Genomic DNA, 25970 nt, shown 5'->3' with positions numbered 1-25970 from the left:
AAACTAAAAAGCTTCTGCTCAGCAAAAGAAACCGTCAACAATGTAAAGAGACAACCGTCCAAATGGGAAAATATATTTGTAAGCAATGCCTCAGATAAGGGCTTAATATCCAAAATATACAAAGAACTCATACAACTCAATAACAATAAAAAAATGATCCAATCAAAAAATAGGCAGAGGACCTAAACAGACACTTCTCCCCAGAGGACATACAAATGGCCAACAAATATATGAAAAGATGCTCAACATTGCTAGCTATTAGGGAAATGCAAATCAAAACCACAATGAGATACCATCTCATACCTGTTCGAATAGCTATGATCAACAGGACAAATAATAACAAATGTTGGAGAGGATGTGGAGAAAAAGGAACCCTCCTACACTACTGGTGGGACTGCAAATTGGTACAGCCACTATGGAAAACAGTATGGAGGTTCCTCAAAAAACTAAGACTTGATCTACCACATGATCCAGCAATCTCTCTACTGAGTATTTACCCAAAGACTTGAAAATCCATATCCAAAAAGATATTTACACACCAATGTTCATAGCAGCATTATTCACAGTGGCCAGGACATGGAAGCAACCAAAGTATCCTATGATAGATGTCTGGATAAAGAAGCTGTGGTACATATATACAATGGAATATTACTCAGCCATAAGAAGAGATGAAATACTGCCATTTGCAACAACATGGATGGACCTCGATTTAATCATGCTAAGCAAAATAAGCCAGACTGAAAAAGTTGAAAATCACATATCACTTATATGTGGGATATAAACCTAAAAGCAACAAATGAGCAGGACAAACAGAGATTCATGGACATGGACTATAGGCTAGTGGTTACCAGTGGGGTGAGAGAGAAGGGGGGAGGTAGATGGTATAAAGGGTATCAAATATAGGGTTTAGGGTAAGGATAAAATGGGTAAAGGGGATCAAATATATGGTAGCTGAAGGAAACTGGACTTTGGGTGGTAAACACACCATAGAATATACAGATGTCAAATGACAATGTATACCTGAAAATTATATAATTGTACTAACCAATGTTACCCCAATAAACTTAATTTTTAAAAATGTATATAATTATATATCACTACTTCGATGATGTAAAAAATGTATACTATGTATGTCAATAAGAATAATATAAAAATATAGACTTTGGGGTACTTGCTTTTAAAAAAAACCTCTTGTCATGTTTTGTGGTCAAAATATCAAAGTATCACAGCATTTTTTCTTTGAATTAATGGTGAAACAAATACGTATTATAATTTCCCTTATTATAAAAACCTGAATATACTCAATATGCTATAATCATTTTACTATACTGTAAGCTCTTTGGGAGCAGAAGGTAATGACTAAAGAATGAGCAGGATACAATCTACTCAAGAGGCAAGAGGCATTTTATGATATAATGATCTCAGAAGAAGCTGTTCCTACTTCAGCTGAATGCAACAAAGCTGATATTGTCTCAATAAAAGGAACGCAAAAGTTGAGGTTAAAAAGAAAAGGTCTCAGGCAAGCTTGGCAAAGGCTCTTACTCCTTGGGCAGCATATATGGAAATAAGCCATAAACCTTTGAATGAGACAAGAAAATAATTTCTTTACACTAATTAAAACTGCTATAATTTCACAGTAATAAACAGTAGTAATATACCATTTTGCTTGTTTAAAGTTAATGTAAAAGGAACTGAAAACTTATGTCCACCCAAAAACCTGCACAAGGATTTTTTTTATAGCAGCTTTATTTCTAATTGTCAAAACTTGGCAACGACCAAGATGTAAGTGAATTGATAAACTGTGGTACATTCGGACAATGGAATATTATTCAGCACTAAAAAGAAATGAGCTGTTAAGCCATGAAAAGAGATGAAAGAAACCTGGCTTTTTTACCAAGTGAAAAAAGCCAAGTTGAAAGGGTTAAATACTGTATGAAAGATTCCAACTATATGACATTCTGGAAAAGGCAAAACTATGAAGACTGTAGAAAGTGGTTGCCAGGAAGTTGGAGTAAGGGGCAGGAGGAAGAGAAGGATGAATAGCAGAGCATGGAGGATTTTTAGGGTAGTTAAAATACTATGAATGATAACACAATAATGGACACATGTCATTATACCTTTGTCAAATCCACAGAATGTACAACACCAAGAATGAATCCTAAGATATGAGGTAAACTGTGGACTTTGATTATGATGTGTCAGTGTAGGTTCATTGATTGTAACAAATGTATCACTCTTTCGTTGGGGCATACTGACAATGAGGGAGGCTATGTATGTGTGGGGACATGGGGTATATAGGAAATCTCTGCACCTTCCCCTCAATTTTGCTGTGTACATAAAGTTGCTCTAAAAAAATCTTTATAAAATGGTAGAAACGGCAAGTTATAAAAATTGTATACCAACAGATCTCTCAATACAATTATGAGGCTAGTTAAACCTTGCAACCACTGGATCTCAGACAATAAACCTGTAAGTAACCTGAATTGGAGTTTTCCCAAAGCATTTCAAAAGAAGTTAAAATCACAAGCCAAGCAATTACTTAAAATGTTCCCCTCAAATAATAATGTCTGAAAAATCTCTCTTGGAGACAAAAAAAATAGCCAAAATACATCTTGGAATAAATATGCATCTGTACCTATGACAGCTGATGTAATTATCATCAACCTCATGCTCTGAGGCAAATATATTCCCATTAAACACGGCATCCGAGTTTTCAGACATCAATGATATTTTAAAAGAGAAATAAGATCAAAGAAATGATAGTGAATAACAGGTATACTGTGTGCAAGTCACTTGTTCAGCCATGTAACATTCATAAATCTCTAATCCTCATTTCAACCTATCAGGTAGGTGATGATATCTCCATTTTATTAAAATGTAACTGAAGCTCAAAGAGGAAAGTTATTCAAGGTTGTCCATTATTTAAGTGGCAAGGCCATGATTTCAACCAAAATCTGGCCAAATTCCAAAAACTCTGTTTTTACTAAAACAAGCCCCCATGCTGTCACATTGTCATATCTCTCATCCTTCCCTCCCACACACTAATTAAATCTCAAATCCTAGACAGGTTATGTTCTCTCCTTTGTTTTTTTAGCAGGTTCCATGGGCTAATCCCTTCTTCCCTTTCTTCCGTTTCCTCTTGAAGCTGCTGTCCCCCATTCTATCTTTGGATTCACTTCTCTCATAGAAAAACTTCTAAGACTAAGCTGTAGTACTCCAGTTCTATTTCTTTGATATCCACATGAAAACGAGCAAATAGTATAAAGATTAGAAATTTATGTGGGCAATTCTATCTGACATACCTATTAGGTTCCTGCAAAAATGCATGCATTGTTCCTCACCAAACTTATACAGAACAATCCTTTAAAATGTTAGGGTTTGGTAAACTACCAATGGGAATGTTTTTGTAAAGACAGTTTTATTGGAATATAGTCACCCCTAAGAATCACCTAAAGACCAGCTGAACAGAACTCCCTATAACTAAAGATATAAAGAAGAGGCTATGTTAAGACTGGAAGAAGGGGTGGAGAAGTGAAACAGGCTGGTCCCACACCCATGTGTGGCAGTTGAGAATCAGGAGGGATATCTAGCTGTGGAAGTCCCCATTGAGGCTCACAGGTTACCAGACTCATAATGGGCTCCCCAACCTGGAGTACCAGTGCTGCTAAGAGGAACACCCACAAGATCTGCCTATGAAAACCAGCAGGGAGTCCAGTCCATTCAACTGAGGTAGAGGGCTGTTGTAGAGCCAGGTGTACCCTTAAAGGGCCTGAGCACAAACACACTCACTCACAAATACTCCACTAAGCTCCAGAGAAGGGAGAGCAGTTCAAAAAGCTCCAGAGACATATGGGGAAAAACTGAATTGTCTGGCTTCAGGGTGAGGCCTGGAGGAGCAGCTGTCTTGTGAACAATGGCAGGCACCATTGTTCCTTTGTTGAGTCCTTCCCCCACACAATCAGTAGGCAAATGCGGGCACCACATGTGAGTCTCTATTAACTTAACACCACTCTCACCTTACCTCACTCTGAGACCTTACCCCATCAAACTCATACACTGGCCAAACCTCTTTCAACAGCTGTTCTTCATAAGCCAATAGAGAGTCCCATGCTGCAGACTTTCTTAAAATCTCTCACAGGTCCACAAACCTCAAAGAAAACAACTGGCCTCAGTGTGTCCTGTACCTCCTGCTAAGCAGCCCCACACCTGGCACTACTGGAAGCTGGCCTCAGTTCACAGCTTAGCCTCTCTCAGGAACCTCCGAGTTCAGCACAGGCAACTAAAACTGGAGATCACTTTGTAACTCCTACCAGGTGGCCCTGGGCTGGACACAGGTAGCGGCTGACCTTGGTCTACACCAATGCCTCTCCAATATACCAACTTCAGACCACATCAGAGCACTACCCAACTAGCACCACAAATGACACACCCAAAGGGTGCACTCGGCATGTACCAGAGCCCCTCTAAAATGAATCCCACTCTGTGGGGTCAGCACCTGCACAACAGCTTGTCTGCTGTAGCCACAGAGAGTCCTCACAGCCAGTCAGCCTAAGGGTATATCCCATCCACTGACATGCCAACACAACCTATACAAGGGACACCCTTAAGCACCCAGCCCAGGTAAATAGGGAGATTGAGACACTGGGCCTCACAGGACATCTACTATCAAAGGCCATTCTGACAAGACTGAGAGATGTAGCAGGTCTACCTAATACACAGAAACAAACACAGGGAGGCAGCCAAAATGAGAGACAAAGAAACATTTCGCAAATAAAAGAATAGGACAAAACTCCAGAAGAACTAAACAAAATGGAGGCAAACAATCGACCAAATGTAGAGTTCGGAACATTGGTTATTAGGATACCCAATGAACTTAGGGAAAGAGGTGATGAATATGGTGAGGACTTCAACAAAGAAATAGGAAACATAAAATGTGTATGTATATATATATATATATATATGTATACACACACACATACACACACACACACACACACACACACACATGCATACACATATGTATATACATTTACGTGTGTGTGTGTGTGTGTGTGTGTGTGCGCGCGCGTGTGTGTGTATCAATAAATAAAAAGAACCGGTCAGAAATGAAAAATAAAATATCTGAAATGAAGAGTACATTAGATGAAATCAACAGATTAGATGAAGCAAAGGACTGAATCTGCGATTTGGCGTACTTGGTAGCAGAAAATACCTAATCAAAACAGCAAAAGGAAAAAAAATTCTAAAAATGAGGATAGTTTAGGGACCACTGGGACATCAAATGTAACAATATTCATGCCATGGGGTAAATAGAAGGAGAAGAGAGAAAGCAAGGGATTGAAAATCTATTTACGAAATAATGAATGAAAACTCCCCTAATCTGGTGAGGGAAATACACATACAAGTACAGGAAGGAGAGAGAGTCCCAAAAAAGATGAACCCAAAGAGTCCCACGCCAAGACACAACCTAATTACAATGCTGAAGTTTAAAAACAAAGAAAGAATCTTAAAAGCAACAAGAGAAAAGCAATTAGTTACCTACAAGGGAGCTCTGATAAAAGACTGTCAGATAATTTCTCAACAGAAACTCCGCAGGCCAGAAGGGATTGGCAATAAAATATTCAAAGTGATGAGAAGTAAGGACCTGCAACCAAGATTACTCTACTAAGCAAGGATATCATTTAGATATCTAAATAAAGATGAAGAGCTTCCCCAACAAGAAAAAACTAAGTTCATCACCACCCAATCAGTATTATAAAAACTGTTAAAAGGACTTAAGAAAAAAAAATTAAAAATATGACTAAGAATATATCAAAGGAAAAAATTTTCACTGACAAAGTCAAACATAATAAAAGCAGATCCACCAACACTAAAGCTACTACAGATGTGAAAAAGCAAGATTAGAGGAAGATCGGGTGTAATTACAACAGTGAAATAAGGGATACACACACACACACACAAAAGTAAAAAATAATAACAAAAACATAAACCATAGAGGGGGTTAGTAAAAAATGGTAGTGATTTTAGAATGTGTTTCAATTTAAAAGACCATTAACTTAAAATAACTGCTATAAACATAGCTTGGTATATAGAAAATACAAAGTAACTAAAAACCAAAAATCTATAAGAAATATACAGGAAATAAAGAGAAAGGAATCCAAACAACACTACAGAAAGTCAGCAACATACAAGAGTAAGAAATAAACAGAGAAGAATTACAAAAACAATCAGAAAACAATAAAATGTCAATAACTACATACCTATCAATAATTACTTTAGTTTACAGCCATGCCACCCTGAACAAGCCCGATCTCGTCTAATCTCGGAAGCTAAGCAGGGTCGGGCCTATTCACTTTATCTGAGATTGTCACTCCCAAAGCAAGCATAGCGGAGCTCCCACCCCCGTGGCTCCAGGGAGAGGGGAGGGAGGCAGCACACGTGTCCGACCCGACTGGAACCACTAACAGAACCTGAATAGTTTGGATCACTGGAGAATGCTGAAAACAGAGACAGTAGGCAGCATGCTATGAAACCAGAGTGGCTGCATTGAAGCAGATAGAAGCCAACACAGCTTGGTAAAATCAGAAGGCAATGAACTCATGGCTTCTCTCTACAAAGGGAGGGGAAGAGTGGACAAGCATGTGGCAATCCAGATTTTCGAAGAACTCCCCAAGGGACTAATATCTGTCTCACCTGCTTCTAGGAATTGATGGAGAGTGAGCATGCTTTGAACACCTGGAGTACACTGATAATGAGAGTATGGAATGTTGTTGTACCACTGAACCTGTAGTACTGTAAAAAGACACTAGAGGGAGCAAAAGATTAAAAGCTCCTGAAAAAGAAATGGGCAAACCTCTCTAATAAGGAAATTATACACTCAGGCCCAGAAAAGGCCATCCTCCAAAAAAGGTTCCAGTGGTCCCCAGAATTTCTAGAGGAGATGATTGGTGAGTCTCCCCCTGTTTGAAGCCAGTCCATAAAAACTGGGGGAAGTGGTTGTTTATTCAATGCATAAAACTCAGCCCAAAAAAAAAAAAAAAAATCACAAAGTATGTTGAAGCAACAGGAAAACATGGCCCAATCAAAGAATCTAAATAAACTTCCAGAAATCAACCATAAAGTAACAGAGATCTATGAATAATCAGACAAAAAACTCAAATAATTGTCCTAAAGATTGATGATCTACAAGAGAACACAGATATATGTAAAAGAAATCAGAAAAACAGTAACATGAACAAATGAGAATATCGACAGAGTTAGAAACTATAAAAAAGTACCAAATTCTGGAGCTAAATATAGTAACTAAGTGAAAAATTCACTAGAGATTCAACAGCCAACTTAATCAAGCATAGGATGGAATCAACAATCTCTAAGACAAGTCATTTGAAATTACCAAGTCAGAGGAATGAAAAGAAAAAAGTGAAGAAAAGTGAAGCATAAGGAGCTTATGGACTTTATCAAGTGGAACAATATATACATTATGGAAGTTCTAAAAGGAGGAGAGAAAGAAAGGGACAGGGAAATTATTTGAATAAATAATGGCCAAAAACTTCCAAAATCTGAAGCAGGAAATGGACATTCAAATTCAGAAGCTCAAGATCCCAACCAGGATGAACTCGAAGAGGCCCACACAAAGATACATTATAATCAAACTGTAAAAAGACAAAGCTGAAGAGAAAAATCTTAAAAGCAGTGAAAAAATATAACAGTCAAAGACAAAGGAGCTCACACTAGATTATGACCAGATTTCTCAGCAGAAACCTTATACTCTATAAGGGAGTAAAACGATATAGTCAAAGTGCTAAAATAAACTGCCAACCAAGAATACTGTATCTGGCAAAACTGTCCTTCAAAAATGAAGGCGAAACAGACTTTCTAAAACAAAAGCTGAGTTCATAACCACTAGACCTGGCTTACAAGAAGTGCTGCAGGGAATCCTGCAACTTGAGGACTTTAAGACAGTGACATCAAAGCATGTAAAAATATAAAAATAGATGATAAAGGTAAATATATAGACAAATATAATACTGTAATGGTGATACACAAAGCACTTTTAAAGCTGGAAACAGAATTTAAAAGAATAAAAAATAACTATAAAACCATGTGAATGAATATACAATGTGTAAAGATGTTATCTGCAACATCAATAACGAAATAAGAGTGAAGAGTTTTTGCATATTGCTGAAGTTACATTGTTAGAAGATTAAAATACATTGTTATGTTTTATGTAAACTCCACAGTAATCACAAAGAAAATGCCTACAGAAGATATATAAAATGAGAAATAAATCAAAGAATGTCAACACAAAAAAAGACAAAGGAGGCTGCAAGCGAGGAAAAGGACAAATCAGCTGCAAGACAGAAACAATTAACAAAATGACAACTGAGTCCTTTCTTCTCAAAAATTACTTTACATGTAAATGGATTAAACTCAACCAAAAGACAGCAGGCTGAATGGATTAAAAAACAAGATGCAAGTATATCCTCTCTACAAGTTATACCACCTTAGATGTAAAGACATATGTAGACTGACACTGGAAGGATATAAAAAGATATTACAAATGAGAGCAGAGGTGGCCTTACTAGACAAAATGGACCTGAGTCGAAACTAATGTAAGACATAAATAAGATTATATAATGATAAAAGGGTCAATTCCCCAGGAAGATAAATAATTTTGAACACATTTTAGAAGATAACAATTATAAATATAAATACACATAACATCAGATAATTGAAATACATGAAGCAAACACTGACAGAAATGACAGTGAAACAGTAGTATATTATATACCCAGCTTTCAATAATGAATGATTAGAACTACCATGTAGAAAATTAATATGAAAACAGAGAATTTGAACATCACTATAGACCAACTGATCTTAAAAGACATGTATAGAATACACATTCTTTCCGAGCACACACAGACTATTCTCCAGGGTAATCACAGGATAGACCACAAAACAAGTCTTAACAAATTTAAGACTGAAATCATACCAGTATCTTTTCCAATAACAATGGAATAAACTATAAATGAACAGCAGTTGGAAAACTGGAAAATTCAAAATATGTAGAAATTAACTCATTCTTGAACCAATGTGTTAGGGGGAAAAAAATCTCCCTAAAATTAGAAAATATCTTGAAATAAATGAAAACGAAAACACAATATGCCAAAACTTATCAGATACTAAAGCACTAAAAAGAAAGTTTACAGCAGGAAGTGCCTACATTAAGAAAAAAAAGATCCCACATCAACAGCCTAACTTTACACCTTTGAGAATAAGAAAAAAGAATAACCTAAACTCAGAGTTAGCAGAAGGAAGGAATAAGTATTAAAATAGAGATAAACAAAATAGAGAATTTTAAAAAGTATCAACAAAACTAAGAGTTGTTTTTTGAAAAAAAAAATCAAAACTGACATTAATCTTAGCTAGATTAACAATGACAAAAAGATACAAATAACTAAAACCACAAATGAAAAACATTTCAAGGAGTGACATCAGAAACATGGCAAAGTGAGAAACGTCCCCAGATCTTTCTCCTTGAAACAATAAGCTAAACATCTAAAACTAAAAAAATAAAAAATAAAAAAGCCCTACCCAAACTGCACACCAACATGTCTGGCCGTGAGATCTGCACATATGAGCTACCACAGGTCAGGATCCCGGAAGTAGGGCAGTAAGTGGGAGAAACAAAGAAGCTGCCTCTCTCAGCTGAAGCCCCCTGCAGGAAAGAGGGGCAGGGGAGAAGGTACAATGAGTTCCCTGAACAGCCCTGCCTGGAAAAGTGGTGAGCTCCATGCAGCTGGTGGCAGTGCCCAAGCATCAGGGCAGAAAGCAGAGAAGTGGGGATAGCAGAGCAGCAGGGATGGCAGAGAAACAACAGTTGATTATTACAAGCCTTGGACTTGAGGCTAAGCCACAGTACTCATCCCCTAAACCAGAGGGCCCCTTCCCCCATACCCTCCAAGACCAGAACACCGTGGAGCCCCAAGGGAATCTGAGCAAACGCTACTGAAACTGTTGCTAACACTGACAGGGACTGAGACTGAGGGTGGTGAGCGTGACTGAATATTTATTTTTTAAAAAAGACACTATTAAGACTTTATATAAAGCAGGGCTACAAGAGGCTTAGACAACACCTACTGAAAACCAAAAGAAAAACGCCATCTTAGCAACAGGCTAAAGGGAAACCTTTATATAATAAATCTTTTGGGGGGAAGGGGAAAGAGAGGAGAAGAATATACTTCCATTAATGCCTAGGCAGAGAAATAGTCCATTAAACACCATGAACAACCAAGGTGACAAGGTAGCTCAGAAAGAAAGATAAAAATCTCCAAAAAATAAGCTTACAGACATAGAAATGCAACTTAAATGACAGAGAATTCAGGATGGTACTACTGAAAAAACTCAATTAGATGTGAAACAATTCATATCAACAATTTAAGGAACTGAAAAAACACCTAGATGGGCAGAATGAGTTCTTTAGCAAGAAGACTGAAACTCTCAAAAAGAACCAAATAGAACTTCTGGAGATTAAGAATACACTACAAGAGATAAAAACTGAAATAGCAAACTTGGGAAATACAGTTGACCAAATGGAGGAAAGGATCGGTGATATCGAAGACAGAAATCTAGAAATAAATCAGAAGGAAGAAGAGAGAAACCGAAGAATGAAAAATAATGAAAGAGAAATACAAGAACTAGCTGATGCCATCAGGAGAGGAAACATAAGCATAATGGGCATTCTCGAAGAGGAGGAAAAGGAGCAGAGATTAGAAAGCATTTTGAGACGAATGGTGGACGAGAATTTCTCAAATCTAAGGAATGAGCTGGAACTTGGAATTCAAGAAGTCAACTGAACATCCAATTATCTCAACCCAAAAAGGCCTTCACCAAGACACATTGTATTAAAATTATCAAATATTGACGACAAAGAAAGAATTCTCAGGGCAGCCAAGGAAAAGATGGTAACCTAAAAGGAAAACCCATTAGATTATCATCAGACTTCTCAGTACAAACTGTACAAGCCAGAAAGGAGTGGAATCAAATATTAAAACTATTAAATGAAAGGAAGTACCAGCCTAGAATAATGTATCCAGCTAAGCTCTCCTTTAGATATGAAGGAGAAATAAAGACCTTTCCAGACATACAAAACTTGAGGGAATTCTCCACTAAGAGGTCTGCATTACAGGAAATATTGAAAGGTAGTCAGCTCACCTAAAACAAAATGACCAAAAAATAAATAAATAAATAAATGAATAAAAATAAAAAATACGTAATTAGGAGTAAGGTGACTAGCAGGCAGATAGAAGCAGAAAAGTGCAACCCTTACTAAGAACAGGGCATTATAAGCTTAAACAACAAGAGATTTGCTATAGCAAGATGGTACTGAACGTTTAGCATACATGGAGACAAACTGAGACAACAATGACTGAAAAGGAGAGGATTCAGGGATTCAAATTCGCGCAAAGGGGAAAGGATATAAGGCACGTGGAGAAGAAAATAGACTACTGTATATATATAACTATCCTTTACATATTTGTAATGGTAACTGCACACCAAAGATTCAGAACTGAAGTATAAAACATAAAAAGAAAGGACCAGAGGGAAAATGCACAACCCCTCCCCCCCAAAAAAAACAGACACACAAGGACAAGGAAGCAATGGAAACACCGAGCTACCTGAAAGCAAAGGATAAAATGGCTATAAGAAAACCTCATATTTCAATAATCACCCTAAATGTAAATGGACTGAACTCATCAATGAAAAGAGTTGCAGATTGAATCAAAAAACAAAACCCAACTATATGCTGCCTCCAGGAGACACATTTCAGTTCCAAAGACAAATAAATATAGACTCAAAGTGAAAGGGTGGAAAATGATATTTCAAGCACATGGCATTAAGAGAAAGCGGGTGTAGCATATTAATATTGGACAAAATAAACTTCAAAATAAAAAAGGTAAAGAAATATATGGAGGGTCACTTCATAATGATAAAGGGAATCCTGCACCAAGAAGACATAACACTTATTAATATCTATGCTCCCAATCAGAGAGCCCAGAAATATGTAAAGCAATTACTAACAGAACAAAAGGGAAAAACATACCAAAACACTATTGTAGTAGGGGACCTAAATATCCCACTGGCGGATATGGACAGATCATTGAAACAGATAATCAATAAGGAAATAACATCCTTAAATGATACATTAAACCAAATGGACATAGCTGACATTTACAGAACCTTCCATCCCAAAACAGCTGTTTACACATCCTTCTATAGTGCATATGGAACATTCTCAAGGACTGACCACATACTAGGCCACAGAGATAGCCTCAACAAATATAAGAGGGTTGAAATCATACCAACCATATTCTCTGATCATAATGCTCTGAAACTAGAGATCAACTGCAAAAAGAAAGCGGGAAGAATCACAAATACATGGAGATTAAACAACATGCTACCGAAGAATAACTAGGTCAGGGAAGAAATAAAAAGAGAGATCAAGAGATACATAGAAACAAATAATAATAATAGCACAACATATCAAAACTTTTGGGACATGTCAAAAGCAGTCATAAGAGGAAAGTTCATATCACTACAGGCCTATCTCCAAAAACAAGAACGAGCCCAAAGAAACAACATTTTATCTTAAATAGCTAGAAAAGGAAAAACAAAGGAAGGCTAAAGTCAGCAGAAGGAAAGAAATCATCAAAATTAGAGCAGTGATTAAATAAAATTGAAAACAAACAGCAAAAAAGAAAAAATAAATGCAACAAAGAGCTGGTTCTTTGAGAAGGTTAATAAAACTGACAAACCCCCTGGCTAGACTCACTAAAGAAAAAAGAGAAAGGACACAAATAAACAAAATCAGGGATGAAAGAGGGGAAATTACGACTGACATTGCAGAAATACAAAGGATCATACAAGAAAACTATGATAAAGTATATAACACCAAATTTAATAACCTAGAAAAAATGGACCAGTACTTAGAAAAATACAACCTTCCTAGACTGAATCAAGAAGAACTGGAAAATCTAAATAGACCGATCAGCAGTATGGAAATTGAAACAATCATCAAAAACCTACCAAAACGTAAAAGTCCAGGACCAGATGGCTTCACCAGTGAATTCTACCAAACATTCAAAGAAGATTTAATATCTATTCTCCTCAATATTGGCACCAATATTACTCTGATACCAAAACCTGGTAAGGATAACACAAAAAAAGAAAACTACAGACCAATATCTCTCATGAACATAGATGTAAAAATCCTTAATAAGATACTAGCGAACTGAATAGAACATATTAAAAAGATTATACACCACAATCAAGTGGGCTTCATCCCAAGGGCACAGAGATGATTCAACACATGCAAATCAATTAATGTGATACACCACATCAACAAATTAAAAAATAAGAATCATATCATATCAATAGATGCAGAAAAAGCCTTTGACAAGATACAGCATCCATTTATGATCAAAGCACTTCACAAAACTGGTATAGAAGGAAAGTACCTTAACATAATAAATGCCATCTATGACAAACCCTCAGCCAACATCATACTTAATGGTGAAAAACTAAAAACCTTCCAAGATTAGAACAAGGCAAGGCTGTCCACTATCACCAATGTTATTTAAAATAACATTGGAGTTCCTAGCTAGTGCAGTCAGGCAAAAGAAAGATAGATTATAAAAAGCATCCAAATTGGAAACAAAGAAGTCAAACTGCCACTATTTGTGGATGACATGATATTCTATATAGAAAACCCTAAAAACTCCACAACAACACTACTAGAAACAATGAAGTAAAGTTTCTGGATACGAAATCAATGTTCAAAAATTCATAGTGTTCCTATACTGTGAAAATGAAGTGTCAGAAAAGGAAGTGGAAAAATAATTCCTTTTGCAATTGCAACAAAAAGAATAAAATATCTAGGAATAAATCTAATGAAACATGTGAAAGACCTATATAATGAAAACTTTTATAAGACCCTATTAAAAGAAATCGAAGAAGATACAAAGAAATGGAAAGATTTCCGTGTTCTTGGATTGGAAGAATTAACATAGTTAAAATGTCCTTATTACCTAAAGCATTATACAATCCTCATCGAAATCCCACTGGCATTTTTTAAAGAAATAGAACAAAAAATCATCAGATTTGTATGGAAGCGCAAAAGACCCCGAATTGCCAAAGCCATCCTGAGAAAGAGGCATCACTCTGCCCGACTTCAAATTATACTACAAAGCGACAGTAATCAAAACGGCATGGTATTGGCAGCAAAACAGATACACGGACCAGCGGAACAGAATCAAGAGTCCAGAAGTAAATCCATATTTATATGGGCAAATAATTTTCGACAAAGAAGCCAAAAACATACAGTGGAGAAAGGAAAGCCTCTTCGATACATGGTGCTGGGAAAAGAATGAAACTAGACTGTTGTCTATCACCACACACCAAAATTAACTCAAAATGGATTAAGGACCTGAATATAAAACAATAAAATGCATCGAAGAAAACATAGGAACTAAACTTAAGGACCTTAGACTCAAAGAGGATTTTATGAATTTGACCTCAAAATCAAGGGAAGTTAAAGCAAAAATAAATGAATGGGACTACATCAAACTAAAAAGCTTCTACACAGCAAAATAAACCAGCCGTCAACAAGGTAAAGAGACATCTGTCCGAATGGCAAAATATATTTGCAAGCAACGCCTCCGATAACGGCCTAATACCCAAAATATACAAACTCATACAACTCAATAAGAAGAACAACAACAACAACAACAAAAAAAACGATCCAATCAAAAAATGGGCAGAGGACTGGAACAGACGACACTTCTCCCAGGAAGACATACAAATGGCCAAAAAACATATGAAAAGATGCTCAACGTGGCTAGCTGCTCAACATTGCTAGCTATTAGGGAAATGCAAATCAAAACCACAATGAGGTACCATCTCATACCTGTTAGAATAGCTGTAATCAACGGGACAAGTAATAACACATGCTAGAGAGGATGCCGAAAAAAGAACCCTTATACACTGCTGGTGGGACTGCAAATTGGTACAGCCACATGGAAAACAGTATGGAGGTTCCTCATAAAATTAAGACTTGATCTACCATATGATCCAGCAATCTTACTGGGTATTTACCCTAAAGACTTAAAAACTCATATCCAAAAAGATATTTGCACACCGATGTTCATAGCAGCATTATTCATCGTGGCCAGGATATGGAAGCAATTGAAGTGTCCTACAATAGATGACTGGATAAAGAAGCTGTGGTACAAAATACAATGGAATATTACTCAGCCATAAGAAGAGACGAAATACTGCCATTTGTGACAATATGGATAGACCTCGAGATAATCATGCTAAGCAAAATAAGCCAGACTGAAAATGTTGAAAATCACATGATATCACTTATATGTGAGATATAAACCTAAAAGGAACAAATGAACAAGACAAACAGAGACTCATGGACACGGACAATAGACTAGTGGTTACCAGAGTGTAGGGGGCGGTGGGGAGGGAGATGAGATAAAAGGGGTCAAATATATGGTGACAGAAAGAAATCTAATTATGAGAGTGAGATGAACACACAATGTAGATATATATATGCCTTAGTGTTAAAATGTACAGCTGAAACCAGATTTCTTTAACCAATATCACCATAAAAAAAATTTAAAAACAAAAAAAAAAACAAAAACATCTCAACCAATGCCACAGAAACAAAGAATTATAAAAGACTACTGCGAACAATTATATGCCAACAAACTGTATGACCTAGAAGAAATGAATAAATTTCTCAAAATATACAATTTATCAAGACTAAATCATGAATAGAAAATATGTATAAGGAGATTAGATCTGTCATCAAAAACTTCTCAGGAAAGAAAAGCTCAGGACCAGATGACTTCCCTAGAGAAATCTACCAAACATTAAAAAACTTATGCCAAGCCTTTTCAAACTTTTCCAAAACACTGAAGAGGAGGGAGTATTTCCAAACTCAATTTATAAAGTGAAACATAACGGTGATAACAGAGCCAGACATCCTGCCGTGAAAAAAGTCAATATCCCTTATGAAAACCGATGCAAACGTCCTCAACAAATACTAGCAAACAGCAGCACATTAAAATGATTATACACTCTGATCAAGTGGGATTAATCCCTTGGTTAGAAGGACAAAAATTTGATTATTTCCTGTTAAGAATGCACTTTCACCAATACTAAATGGATATTGCTAAGATATAAAGTGAAAATATATTTTCCCTGTTGATCTATCCTACAATTCAACCGATCTTTGCCTTACTTAAGAAATGGGGGAGTGAAAGATGGAGGCCCACTATCTGACAATCTGATCATTCATGTTTGAGGAGCTTACTGGCTATTACTACCTTTTAAAATTTTGTTCCTTCATTTTTTATTTTTTAAGTTAAATTTATTGCAGTAACATTGGTTAACAGCATTATATGAGTTTCAGATGTACAATTTTATCATACATCATCTGTATATTGCATTGATCCTCACAATCTAAAGTCTAGTCTTCTTCTATCGCTGTATGTTCCATCATCATCATCATCATCATTCTTACTATTTTGGCTTCATCTGGACCACTTACAATGGTCATTGTTTTAACCTCAAGCCACAAGTTTAAAATATCCACTATTGTTCTCCTATGCTTTGTCTTTAGTGCCCTTCCTGTAAAATTGAAGCATATAAATAAATTCTGTGATTAGATTTATATTGAAAAATATTCTCAGTCATAACACTGTTTTAACTGTTTTATTGTTACCAATGACTTTCTGGAACATCCGTTTTCTAAATAAAAGAAATATATCGTGTGGAATTAATTATTAGAAAAATCAATAAATGTAATACAAAACATTAACAAAATGAAGAAAATCATCTAATCATCTCCATTGATACAGAAAAGCCCTGATAAAATTCAACATTTTTTTCTGATAAAAACACTCAACAGTCTAGAAAGAAAAGGAAATGTATCTAAACATAATAAAGGTCATCTATGAAAATCACACAGCTAATATGACAGTTTATGATAAACTTGAAATTAAAGAGTAATACACAGAAAGATATCCCGTGTTCATTGATTAGAATACTTAATATTGTTAAAATGTCCATACTACCCAAAAGCAATCTTCAGATTTATTGCTATCCTCATCAAAATCCCAGTGGCACTGTTATTACTATTCTTTTTTTTTTTTTTTTTGCAGAAACAGAAAAAAACCAACATAAAGTATTAGGAAAGCAGATACTCATATGCAAAAAAGTGAAGATAAACAATTATCTTACGCCATATACAAAAATTAATTAAAAATAGATAAAACACATAAATCTAAGACCTGAGACTATAAAACTCCTAAAAGAAAAAATAGAGAAAAAGATTCATGACACTGGAGTGAGCAATGATTTCTTTGATATGACACGAAAAGCAGAGAAAACAAAAGCAAAAATAGACAACCTGGACAACATTAAACTTAAAATTTTCTGCACAGCAAAGAAAACAATTTAACAGTGAAAAAACATGCAGAATCAAAGAAAATATTTGCAATCTTATCTTGGATAAGTACTCCTACAACTCAATAACACCAAAAAAACTACCCTATTCTTAAATAGGCAAAGAACATGAACAGACATTTCTTAAACAAAAATATACAAATGGGCCACAAGCATATGAAAAGATGCTCAACATCACTAATCATCAAGAAATGCAAATCAAAACCACAATGATAAGGTATTACTTTACACCTGTTAGGATGACCACTATTAAAAAATAAAATTAAAATAACAAATAGTGGCAAGGAATTGGAAAGACTGGAACCTCCGAGCACTCAACAGTAAAATGGTGAAGCAGCTATGGAATAAACAGTATGAAGGTTTTCTCAAAAAATTATACATAGAATTATCATATGATCCAGTAATCCCATGTCTGGGTATAATATGAAATAGAAAACACTATCTCAAAAAAATATTTGCACACCCATGTTCACTGCAGCATTATTCATAATAGCCAAGATATAGAAGCAACCTAAATATCCACTGACAGATGAGTGGATCAAGAAAATGCGGTATGTACATACAATGGATTTTTATTCAGTCTCATGAGAGAAATCCTGTCATGACAGAAAATGAAGTAATCCAATCACAAAAAAGACCAATACTGCAATTCCATTCATATGAGGTATCTAGAGTAATCAAACTTGCAGAAACAAAGAGAATGGTGGTTGCTGGGACTGAGCAAAAGAGGAAACAGGGAGTTATTTTTCAATGAGTACAGAGTTTCAGACAGACAAGATAAAAAAAGTTCTAGAGACTTTACAACAACGTGCAGATAGTTAATACTGTAATGTACACTTTAAACTTGTCCAGAGAGTAAATGTTTTTAACATAATAAATGTGTTTAAATGTGTTTTTACCACAATAAAAATAAAATATTGATACATGCTATGTAAAAGAACCAAACACGAATATTATATAATTCCATTTCTATGAAATTGGGGAGAAATAAAGAGAGATTAATAAAGGGTGTAAAGTTTCATTCTGGGGTGATGCGAATGTTTCAAATTGATCATAATGATGGTTGCACAAGTCTGTGAATATACTAAAACCCCTGAAGTACAAACTTTAAAAAGTGTATTTTATGGTATGTGAATTATCTCAATAAAGCTGTTAGAAAACAGAATCTACTATGGTAAGCAACTTTGAGAAATTTTATGTTTAAGAATAGTTTTATCCTCAATAACTACACTGTATTTATTAATATCTTGAAAGACTTGTTTTCCTTCTGTTAAGGTAGGATACCCCAGTACTTCACTCTCGAACCTCATTCCAGCCATGATGTTAAGACATCAAAGGAAGCCTAATGTTCAATAAAATCTATTTAAGCTCGGAGTTTCTCAATTACCTACTATTGAGTCCCCAAAAGTTCATAGATTTAAAAAGGTAGGAAACCTTTTTAAAAAATGTCATTGAAACTTACTAAAAGCAAAAGGAGAAAAAAAAAAAAGCTTCTGATGAAACAATTTCTGAAAGTACATGGAAATCTGGTCCTCAAAATTAAGACCCTTCTCTGTAAAGCTCTTTCTTCAAGTGATAATCTTTCCCTCTCAATTTACACTTAGCCTTTCCATTAAAACAGACCAACTTCAGAGTGGTCATTATCACTTCCTCTAATCCCTTTCATATCACAATCAGGAATCCTTACCTGGTTCAGGAACCTTAGGCTGGGGAGTCAAACTGGGAATTCCTGGCTCCTTTTCCATCTCCTCAATGCTGGCACTGGATTTATCACAAACAGTCAATCGTGGCCCAACTGAATCTAAATGGCTGGCATGATTTGGATCTGTCACCACATCCTCCAGGATGTTCGTGGAAGGAGGAGGTCTATGCTCTGGGAACTCATCCCCCTTCTTTACAGGGTCAGCAGGAAGCAAGACCCCAAAGGCACCCTCAGAGTTTTCTTTCTCCCTATATCTGTTAGTGCGCTTACGAGGTTTAGTGCGCCTTTGGTTTAAACGCTGCCACCGTTTTTTAGGCACCACTTGATTTACACCATTGGGTTCGTCATTCTCACTATTCATTTCAGAGTCCAAGTCTGGGCCCTTTCTATTTTCAAAAGAGGGGACTTTTTCAGGAACCTTATCAGAATCAGACTGGATAACTTTGTTGTCAAAATGAACATCAGAAAAATGGGCACCGTCCTCACTTGTTAAAGGGCCTGTTAACTGAAGGGGTTCTTCTTTACCAGGGTCTTTTGCCCCACCTCTCGAGAAGCCATTCTCTGAACCCCCACCCGCTCTGTCTCCCTGCGGGGCAGCCTCTGGAGTCACAGCTGGAAGCCGGCTCAGTTTTCTCTTGCGCTCTGTCTTTAAGGCTTTCCGGTTCACTGTGTTCTTCACCATATCGCCTGAAAAACCATCTCGCAATCTGGATGGTGGCTTTGATCGCCCACAGTTGCGCCTAGTAACACAGTTTGAACGACTTTTGCCGGCAGTAGGGAGGTCTCTTCTGTCGGCCACTAAGCCAGGCAGAGAAGCAGACAAGTCCCCAGCCAGTGCAGAGTCACCCCCACTGGGGCTAGGACGAACTGGATCTGGAACGCCATCCCTGTTTTTTTCTGAATTGTGAGTGGAGCCTCCTGAAACCAAGACCTTAGAAGTCCCTACAGGACTACTGGTAGAACAGTCCCCAAGACCTGGACTCCGATAGGAGACCAAGTTTTGAGCAGTCATTAACCGTTGCTCCTTGGTCTTACTGTCATGCATATCTTTCAACATCATCAGCAATGTACTGAACTTGTAATCTGGTTCAATAGGTATATGATTCTGACTAGCGGCAGAAGAAAAAAGTAATGGTTTTGATGGCTTTGATGTTGCAGAGTCACTGACATCTTCACTTAAAGATCTGTAAGAGAGTTCTTTCAACTCTGACAGAACGTGTTTCACCACTGCTGTTTCTATGTCACTCGAATCCCTGGTTTTCTCATGCATGTTGCTCAGTAGTTTTAGCCCATCCACTTTCCCACTTTTGGAAATGCTGGCCAAAGGAGAGCCTTTGGTATCCGAAGAACAGCATTTCAAACTGCAGTCCTCATTTGTAACTGGAGGTTCTACTAGAACTGGATTTTCTTTATGTTTGTACGTTATTTTTCGGATCTTGGGCTGTTTGCTTTTCGAATGTAAAAGAGCTTGATTCGTAGCCCCACCCTTTAATAATGAGTTCTCACTGGAAATGCTTGATGGGGTGTTGAATTTTGAAGAGAGACCATCATTTCTAAAATCCGATTGGGGTTTGCGAAGAAGAGTGGACACTTTAAAATCAGAGAGATTAACCTGAGATGTCTCCGTTCCAGACTCTGCTGTCTTAGTACAATCTGTTAAGTGGTCTGTATGTGAGTTAGTAAGAAGGGACTTCTGCTTTGCTTTTACCTTAGTGTTTGCGGCAGGATACCTAGAATACTTTACCTTTTCGTTTTTCTGCACAGACAACATGTTCCCTGTTCTATCAAAAGCATCTGTAATTTCAAGGACACTGTTATCAGACTCTGAACTGTGATCTATAGGATCCAGATCACTGCTTCCGTCATCAGAAGTGGTACAGATACTGATGGAATCACTTCGTTTTTCTTCATCACCTGCTCCAATATAGCAGAGTTGCACTTTTGAACTGCATACCAGACTTCGCTGGAGTTTCTTTTTCTCCCCAGAACGTTTAGAAATCAAGGCACCCTCAGACAAGCCCAGTAAAGAGTCACAATTTGAAGTCTCAAACTCTTTCTTTGCAGTGTTTTTCGCACAAGAAGAAAACAGGAAACTTCCCGGGGCAGTGCTGGCCCCAGTAAGGCTGTTTGCTATCCTGGAAAGTTCATTAGATGCCTGCTTATCAGATACATCCCCAGAAATAAAGTTTATGCCAAGGTTCTCTGGAATCTTTCCCCTCCGTTCTTCCTTATGTGCTTCAAATTGCATGTGGCCCTTTTTCACACAAGTCCTTTTTGGATTATCAGTGCTCTTTCTGGCTCGAGACTTAGCACAAGGCTTTTCCTTCTCATCTGCAGAATGTTCAGAGTCAAAAGCCAGAGATTTCAAGCAGCCATTAAGCAACAGGTCATGTTCTGATTCAGGATCATTTGTACAGTCCTCAAATGGCATATCCTCTTCACTGTCCAATTTGATCGAACTGGTAATACATTTTCGGTTCTTCGATCCTTTGGGAACATCATACTGTTCAGCAAGACCAACACTGGCTTCCCATTTACTCAAAATTTTCTGAGGAACCTTAAATTTAAAGGAGAAAAAGATTGTCACTAATCAAACACAGGGGAGGGGGAAATAGAGAGATGATCAATGCACATTTCGCAAATCCGCTTTTCAAGAAAACATAGGAACTAAACTCACAGGAATATAGGAAGTAGCACCCACAGCTCAACTAGTGGGGATTCCTCAACATTACATTACCACTAAGACCTATCATCAGAGGAAAGACTGATTTCATACATCCTCCATTCTCCCTTCCTTTATAAGGACAAAGGAGTGGACCATATCTTAGACTACAACATTACATTACTAATCAACATCACATTACTAAACCAAAGAATAACTTAGACCCTTCCTACTTACCTCTCCACACTTTAAATAAGGACTTATTTTCTTCGTGACTTATGAAGGCCAAGCACTTGCTCAGCAGTATAAAAAGAGAAAGCAAAAGGCTAAAGAGGACGAATAAAAAAAAAAAACAAGTACAGAAGAGAGAATAGACCTACCCTAGGAGACTTGAAATTTAAACCTCAGGTTATCAATAGGCCCTTAGCTAATGAAGATTCTTCTACACATGTTACATATCATCTGGATTATAACCAGTCTCCAGAGCTTAATCATGTAGTCCACAGACACCAAAACACCTTGAGTATAACAAATTACATTCACTCTTTTCTTGATTCCTCACAGCATGAGAACACTGAGGCTCTTTTCCAGACTTATTTCCCTTCTGACTTCATACAATAGATATTAGTTAAGGCTCTAACTACCATTTAGTGTTCACAAATACTTTAATACTTGTGAAAAGGATGTTATGCTAAATATGTAAAAATTCAGGTCATTAGCCAAGTCGCCTCCTCTTATAAAACAATAAACTGACCATTTGAGTTTATTTTACATATGAACACACACCCATTAATTCTCATGACTGTGACCAGAGCAAATCAATTTTCCAGAACCTGAAAGCTCTAATGAAATTCTCAGAAAAGGGAGTTAGTTAGTCTACATAGCAAAGGCTTGACACAAAAACTGACACCTCTCCACCATCCAAAATAATATAAACAATGTAGTTATTATCTTCCTTCGCTCTAACAACAGGACATACTAATTTTTTAGAGCATCGACCTTATGACATATTAGATATTTATAATTATTTCTAATCCACACAACAGTTTTACAAGGAACAGATTAGTACACACTAGTTTAGAGTTGAAGACACTGGTCCTCACAGAACTCAAATTAAAAATAGCAGAGACTGCATACTAACTCTAAATTATCTGAATTATGACTTGTATAAATAGTCTAGAAGTATTTATACACAGAGAAGTATAAAACACCAATCTAAGAGGAACTATTTCCCCTTCTAGAACTGACTATAAAGCAATATTCAAAGAAAAAAGTCAAAATTTTACTCGGCCAACTTTAACACAAAATATCAATAATACAAAACAAAAACAAAATGTTCTTTATTAAAACATAACCAGGTTTGAAACTGCAACCTTAAGCATTAACAATCATACACAAAACCAAAACAAAACAAAAATGTTTAAAGCTTTATCTTTCTCATTTTTAAGAGAAATAATTAATTCAGAGAGTGAAAAGTAGAATATTTCATTTTGATGATCATTTTCTTCTATATAAGATATAACCAAAGAAGATTGTCACATCTAAGTGACATGGCAAAAATGAGCTGAAATCATTTCTCAAAAAATTGAGTATAAATATTTGGAAGGCCAGCAAATATATCTTGCTTTCTACCTATTTTCTCACAAATATCCTACCACTAAAAGAAATTACTTATATTTCAAAATTAAAATACTTCTTCCTTGCCTTTCCCTTGCCTACCCCCAAGTAGATCACTTGAGAGGTTTTTGTCGTTGTTGTTACCTTATGCCTATATCCTTTTTCTTTTTGCTTCCCTCTTCTTCTAAGGACAGGTAGCTCTTCAAATTGATGTCTGCCTTCGAACATGACAATTGCTTTTCCAGCCACCCAGGCTCTCTCAGAAGGGTCTCCAAAAGCCTCCACATAGTACTGTCGATAGGGCCTCCGGTTGGAAACTAGATAAAGAAAAGAACCAGTGTCAGTACTTTAAAAAGATAACTGTTCATAATCAAGATAACGGCCACACCACTGTTGCCAAAGAAGCCTGTTTACCAAATCAATCATTCAATCGACAAGCTAAAAAATCTGCAGAACAAGATATTCTCAGGTGGGTCAGATAGAAGGAAATTTTTAAATATTCAATTAATGTGGCAAGAAAACACTTAAGAGTTTATGAAAGAACTCAATGGTTTGGTTTGGTGATAAGCTGTATATTCCAAACCAGTTAGAGGTTATTAGCTAATCACAGAACAAATTAATGTAGCAATCAACTAAAAGTTTCTTTACTCTCAGTCTACAAAGTCTTATACCCTCATTCCTGGAAAATACAAAGGGCATATAATAATAAGCTACAAAACCACAAATATTGTAACCAACAAGAACCACCACACAAACTCTAAAAACACTGCTAAAATATAAAAAAGAGAAATGCTTCAACACCATGCCATGTGTAACACACTAACGTTTATGGAGTAGCTACTCTTGGCAAGGCTCTATACTAGGTGCACAGATTCTTCTAAACAACTAACACTAAGAAACAAGTAGTATGATTTCCATTTTATAGATACAGTAAGTCTAATGACTTCAGAGAGGACAAATTCAGAGTAAAACAGTGGCTTCGTAGAAAAGTAGAACTTGAAATTTCAAAATACAGAAAGTAAAAAAAGAAAAGGGAAATCCCAACGGCAATAAAAACAAAAAGAAATCCAGTTATTTTACAGTTTTCTTAGAACTTTGGTTGTCCAAAGTTCTAAGCGTTACCAAAAATAAAAATACAAATCTCATCCAGAAAAGATTATCATCAAATTTATGTAGTTTATGTAGCACCCATATACTCAGCATTTTTCATACCAGTAAAAAAGTCACAAAAGAAATATAATCAGGGCCACGAAAGGTTTAATAATTTGTCTCTTTCTAGAGAAGGAAATCATCTTAAAGAAAGATTCATTTTAACACTCATCTAATTCCCTAACAAGAATCATATTGTTTCAAAAACACAAAAAAGAATCTAAAGAGCTTTTTAAAAATGAGAAAAGCTTACTTCCTTCAGAATGAAAAAAAAGAGAAAAGATTTATAAACTGAACTTCAGAACAAGTATAAAAAGTTAGGAATACTTTCAAAACTCCTATCTTCACAGTAAGTGGAAAAGAAGCCAAAATATCAAGTACATTTCAACAGAAGTTTCTTTATAATTGCTAATTTCAAATCTATAAAACCAAAGAAGAAAAAGTATCTATAAGCAGCTCTCACAAACTTTAGTTGAAATAGTTGTTTTTCTGTAAAAATATAGCTTAATAATAAAATTACAACCTGGCTAAACTTTATTTTAAGTCCATTTTACAAACTGTGGGAAAAAAATGAACTCTTCAGACTACCTACTAAATTATATCCTTCAATAGAAACCACCTATAATGGGGGATTAAAATTGGTAAGATATTTATGTACCTACATAGAGGTTTTTCTTAAAGTCCATTTGAGAAGTAAATAATTCTCCCATAAATAAGTAAATTCAACTAACATAGATTGAACACTTATGATATGCCAGATGTATAGAAAAGACAGAAAAGAACTCACTGCCTGGTGGGTAAGAGATGTAGAAACAGATTATGATAAAAGCGTGGTAATTCTAATAAGAAACATCCACTTTCAAAAAATAGCACTAAGAAGTGGAAAACGTCAACTGAAAGACAAATGGGATACCTCAGCAGAAGTTTTAAAAATAAACTGCTTGGGAGGTAGATGGGGGAAGGGGGGATTTTAATCATTTCTTCAATTAAAAAAAAAAGTAAACTGCTTATTAAGGAGAGAATTCCAGTATGAGGGCTCAGAACCCTCAAAGGCATGAATGATAAAACAAAGAAACAGCTAGAACTACAAGTAGTTCAGAACACTAAATCATGAAGTAGAAGAAAAAGGAACTAAGCTGGTAAGCAGTGGCCAGACCTGAAACAGCCTGGATGCCATGTTAAAAGCTTGAACATTAGTAATGTTGGGAATAAAAGGCTCATCTGAACTGTGGAACCATAGGCTCAGTTTTACATTTTAGGAAGATAAATCTTCTTAATCTCTGAAACAGAGAAGAAACT

General features: G+C 36.1%; 1 protein-coding gene across 9 annotated transcripts in view; it reads right to left on the bottom strand.

Annotated features, from left to right (window-relative positions):
* NSD1 (nuclear receptor binding SET domain protein 1) overlaps window positions 1-25970 on the bottom strand; it is a 131871-nt gene that overhangs the window by 45441 nt on the left and 60460 nt on the right. For all 9 annotated transcript variants that reach the window (XM_039880055.1, XM_039880059.1, XM_039880060.1 and 6 more), the window contains 2 exons: window positions 23667-23839; window positions 19229-21800 (listed from right to left, as the gene is read on the bottom strand). In XM_039880055.1, coding sequence (XP_039735989.1) covers window positions 19229-21800; window positions 23667-23839 — 2745 coding nt within the window. The remainder of the gene's footprint in view (window positions 1-19228; window positions 21801-23666; window positions 23840-25970) is intronic.

The sequence above is a fragment of the Pteropus medius genome, unplaced genomic scaffold (genome assembly GCF_902729225.1).
Source record: "Pteropus medius unplaced genomic scaffold, Ma_sr-lr_union100, whole genome shotgun sequence".
Classification (NCBI taxonomy): domain Eukaryota; kingdom Metazoa; phylum Chordata; class Mammalia; order Chiroptera; family Pteropodidae; genus Pteropus; species Pteropus medius.
The sequence above is the reverse complement of the archived record's forward strand: the minus strand, read 5'-3'. Positions and strand labels throughout refer to the sequence as shown.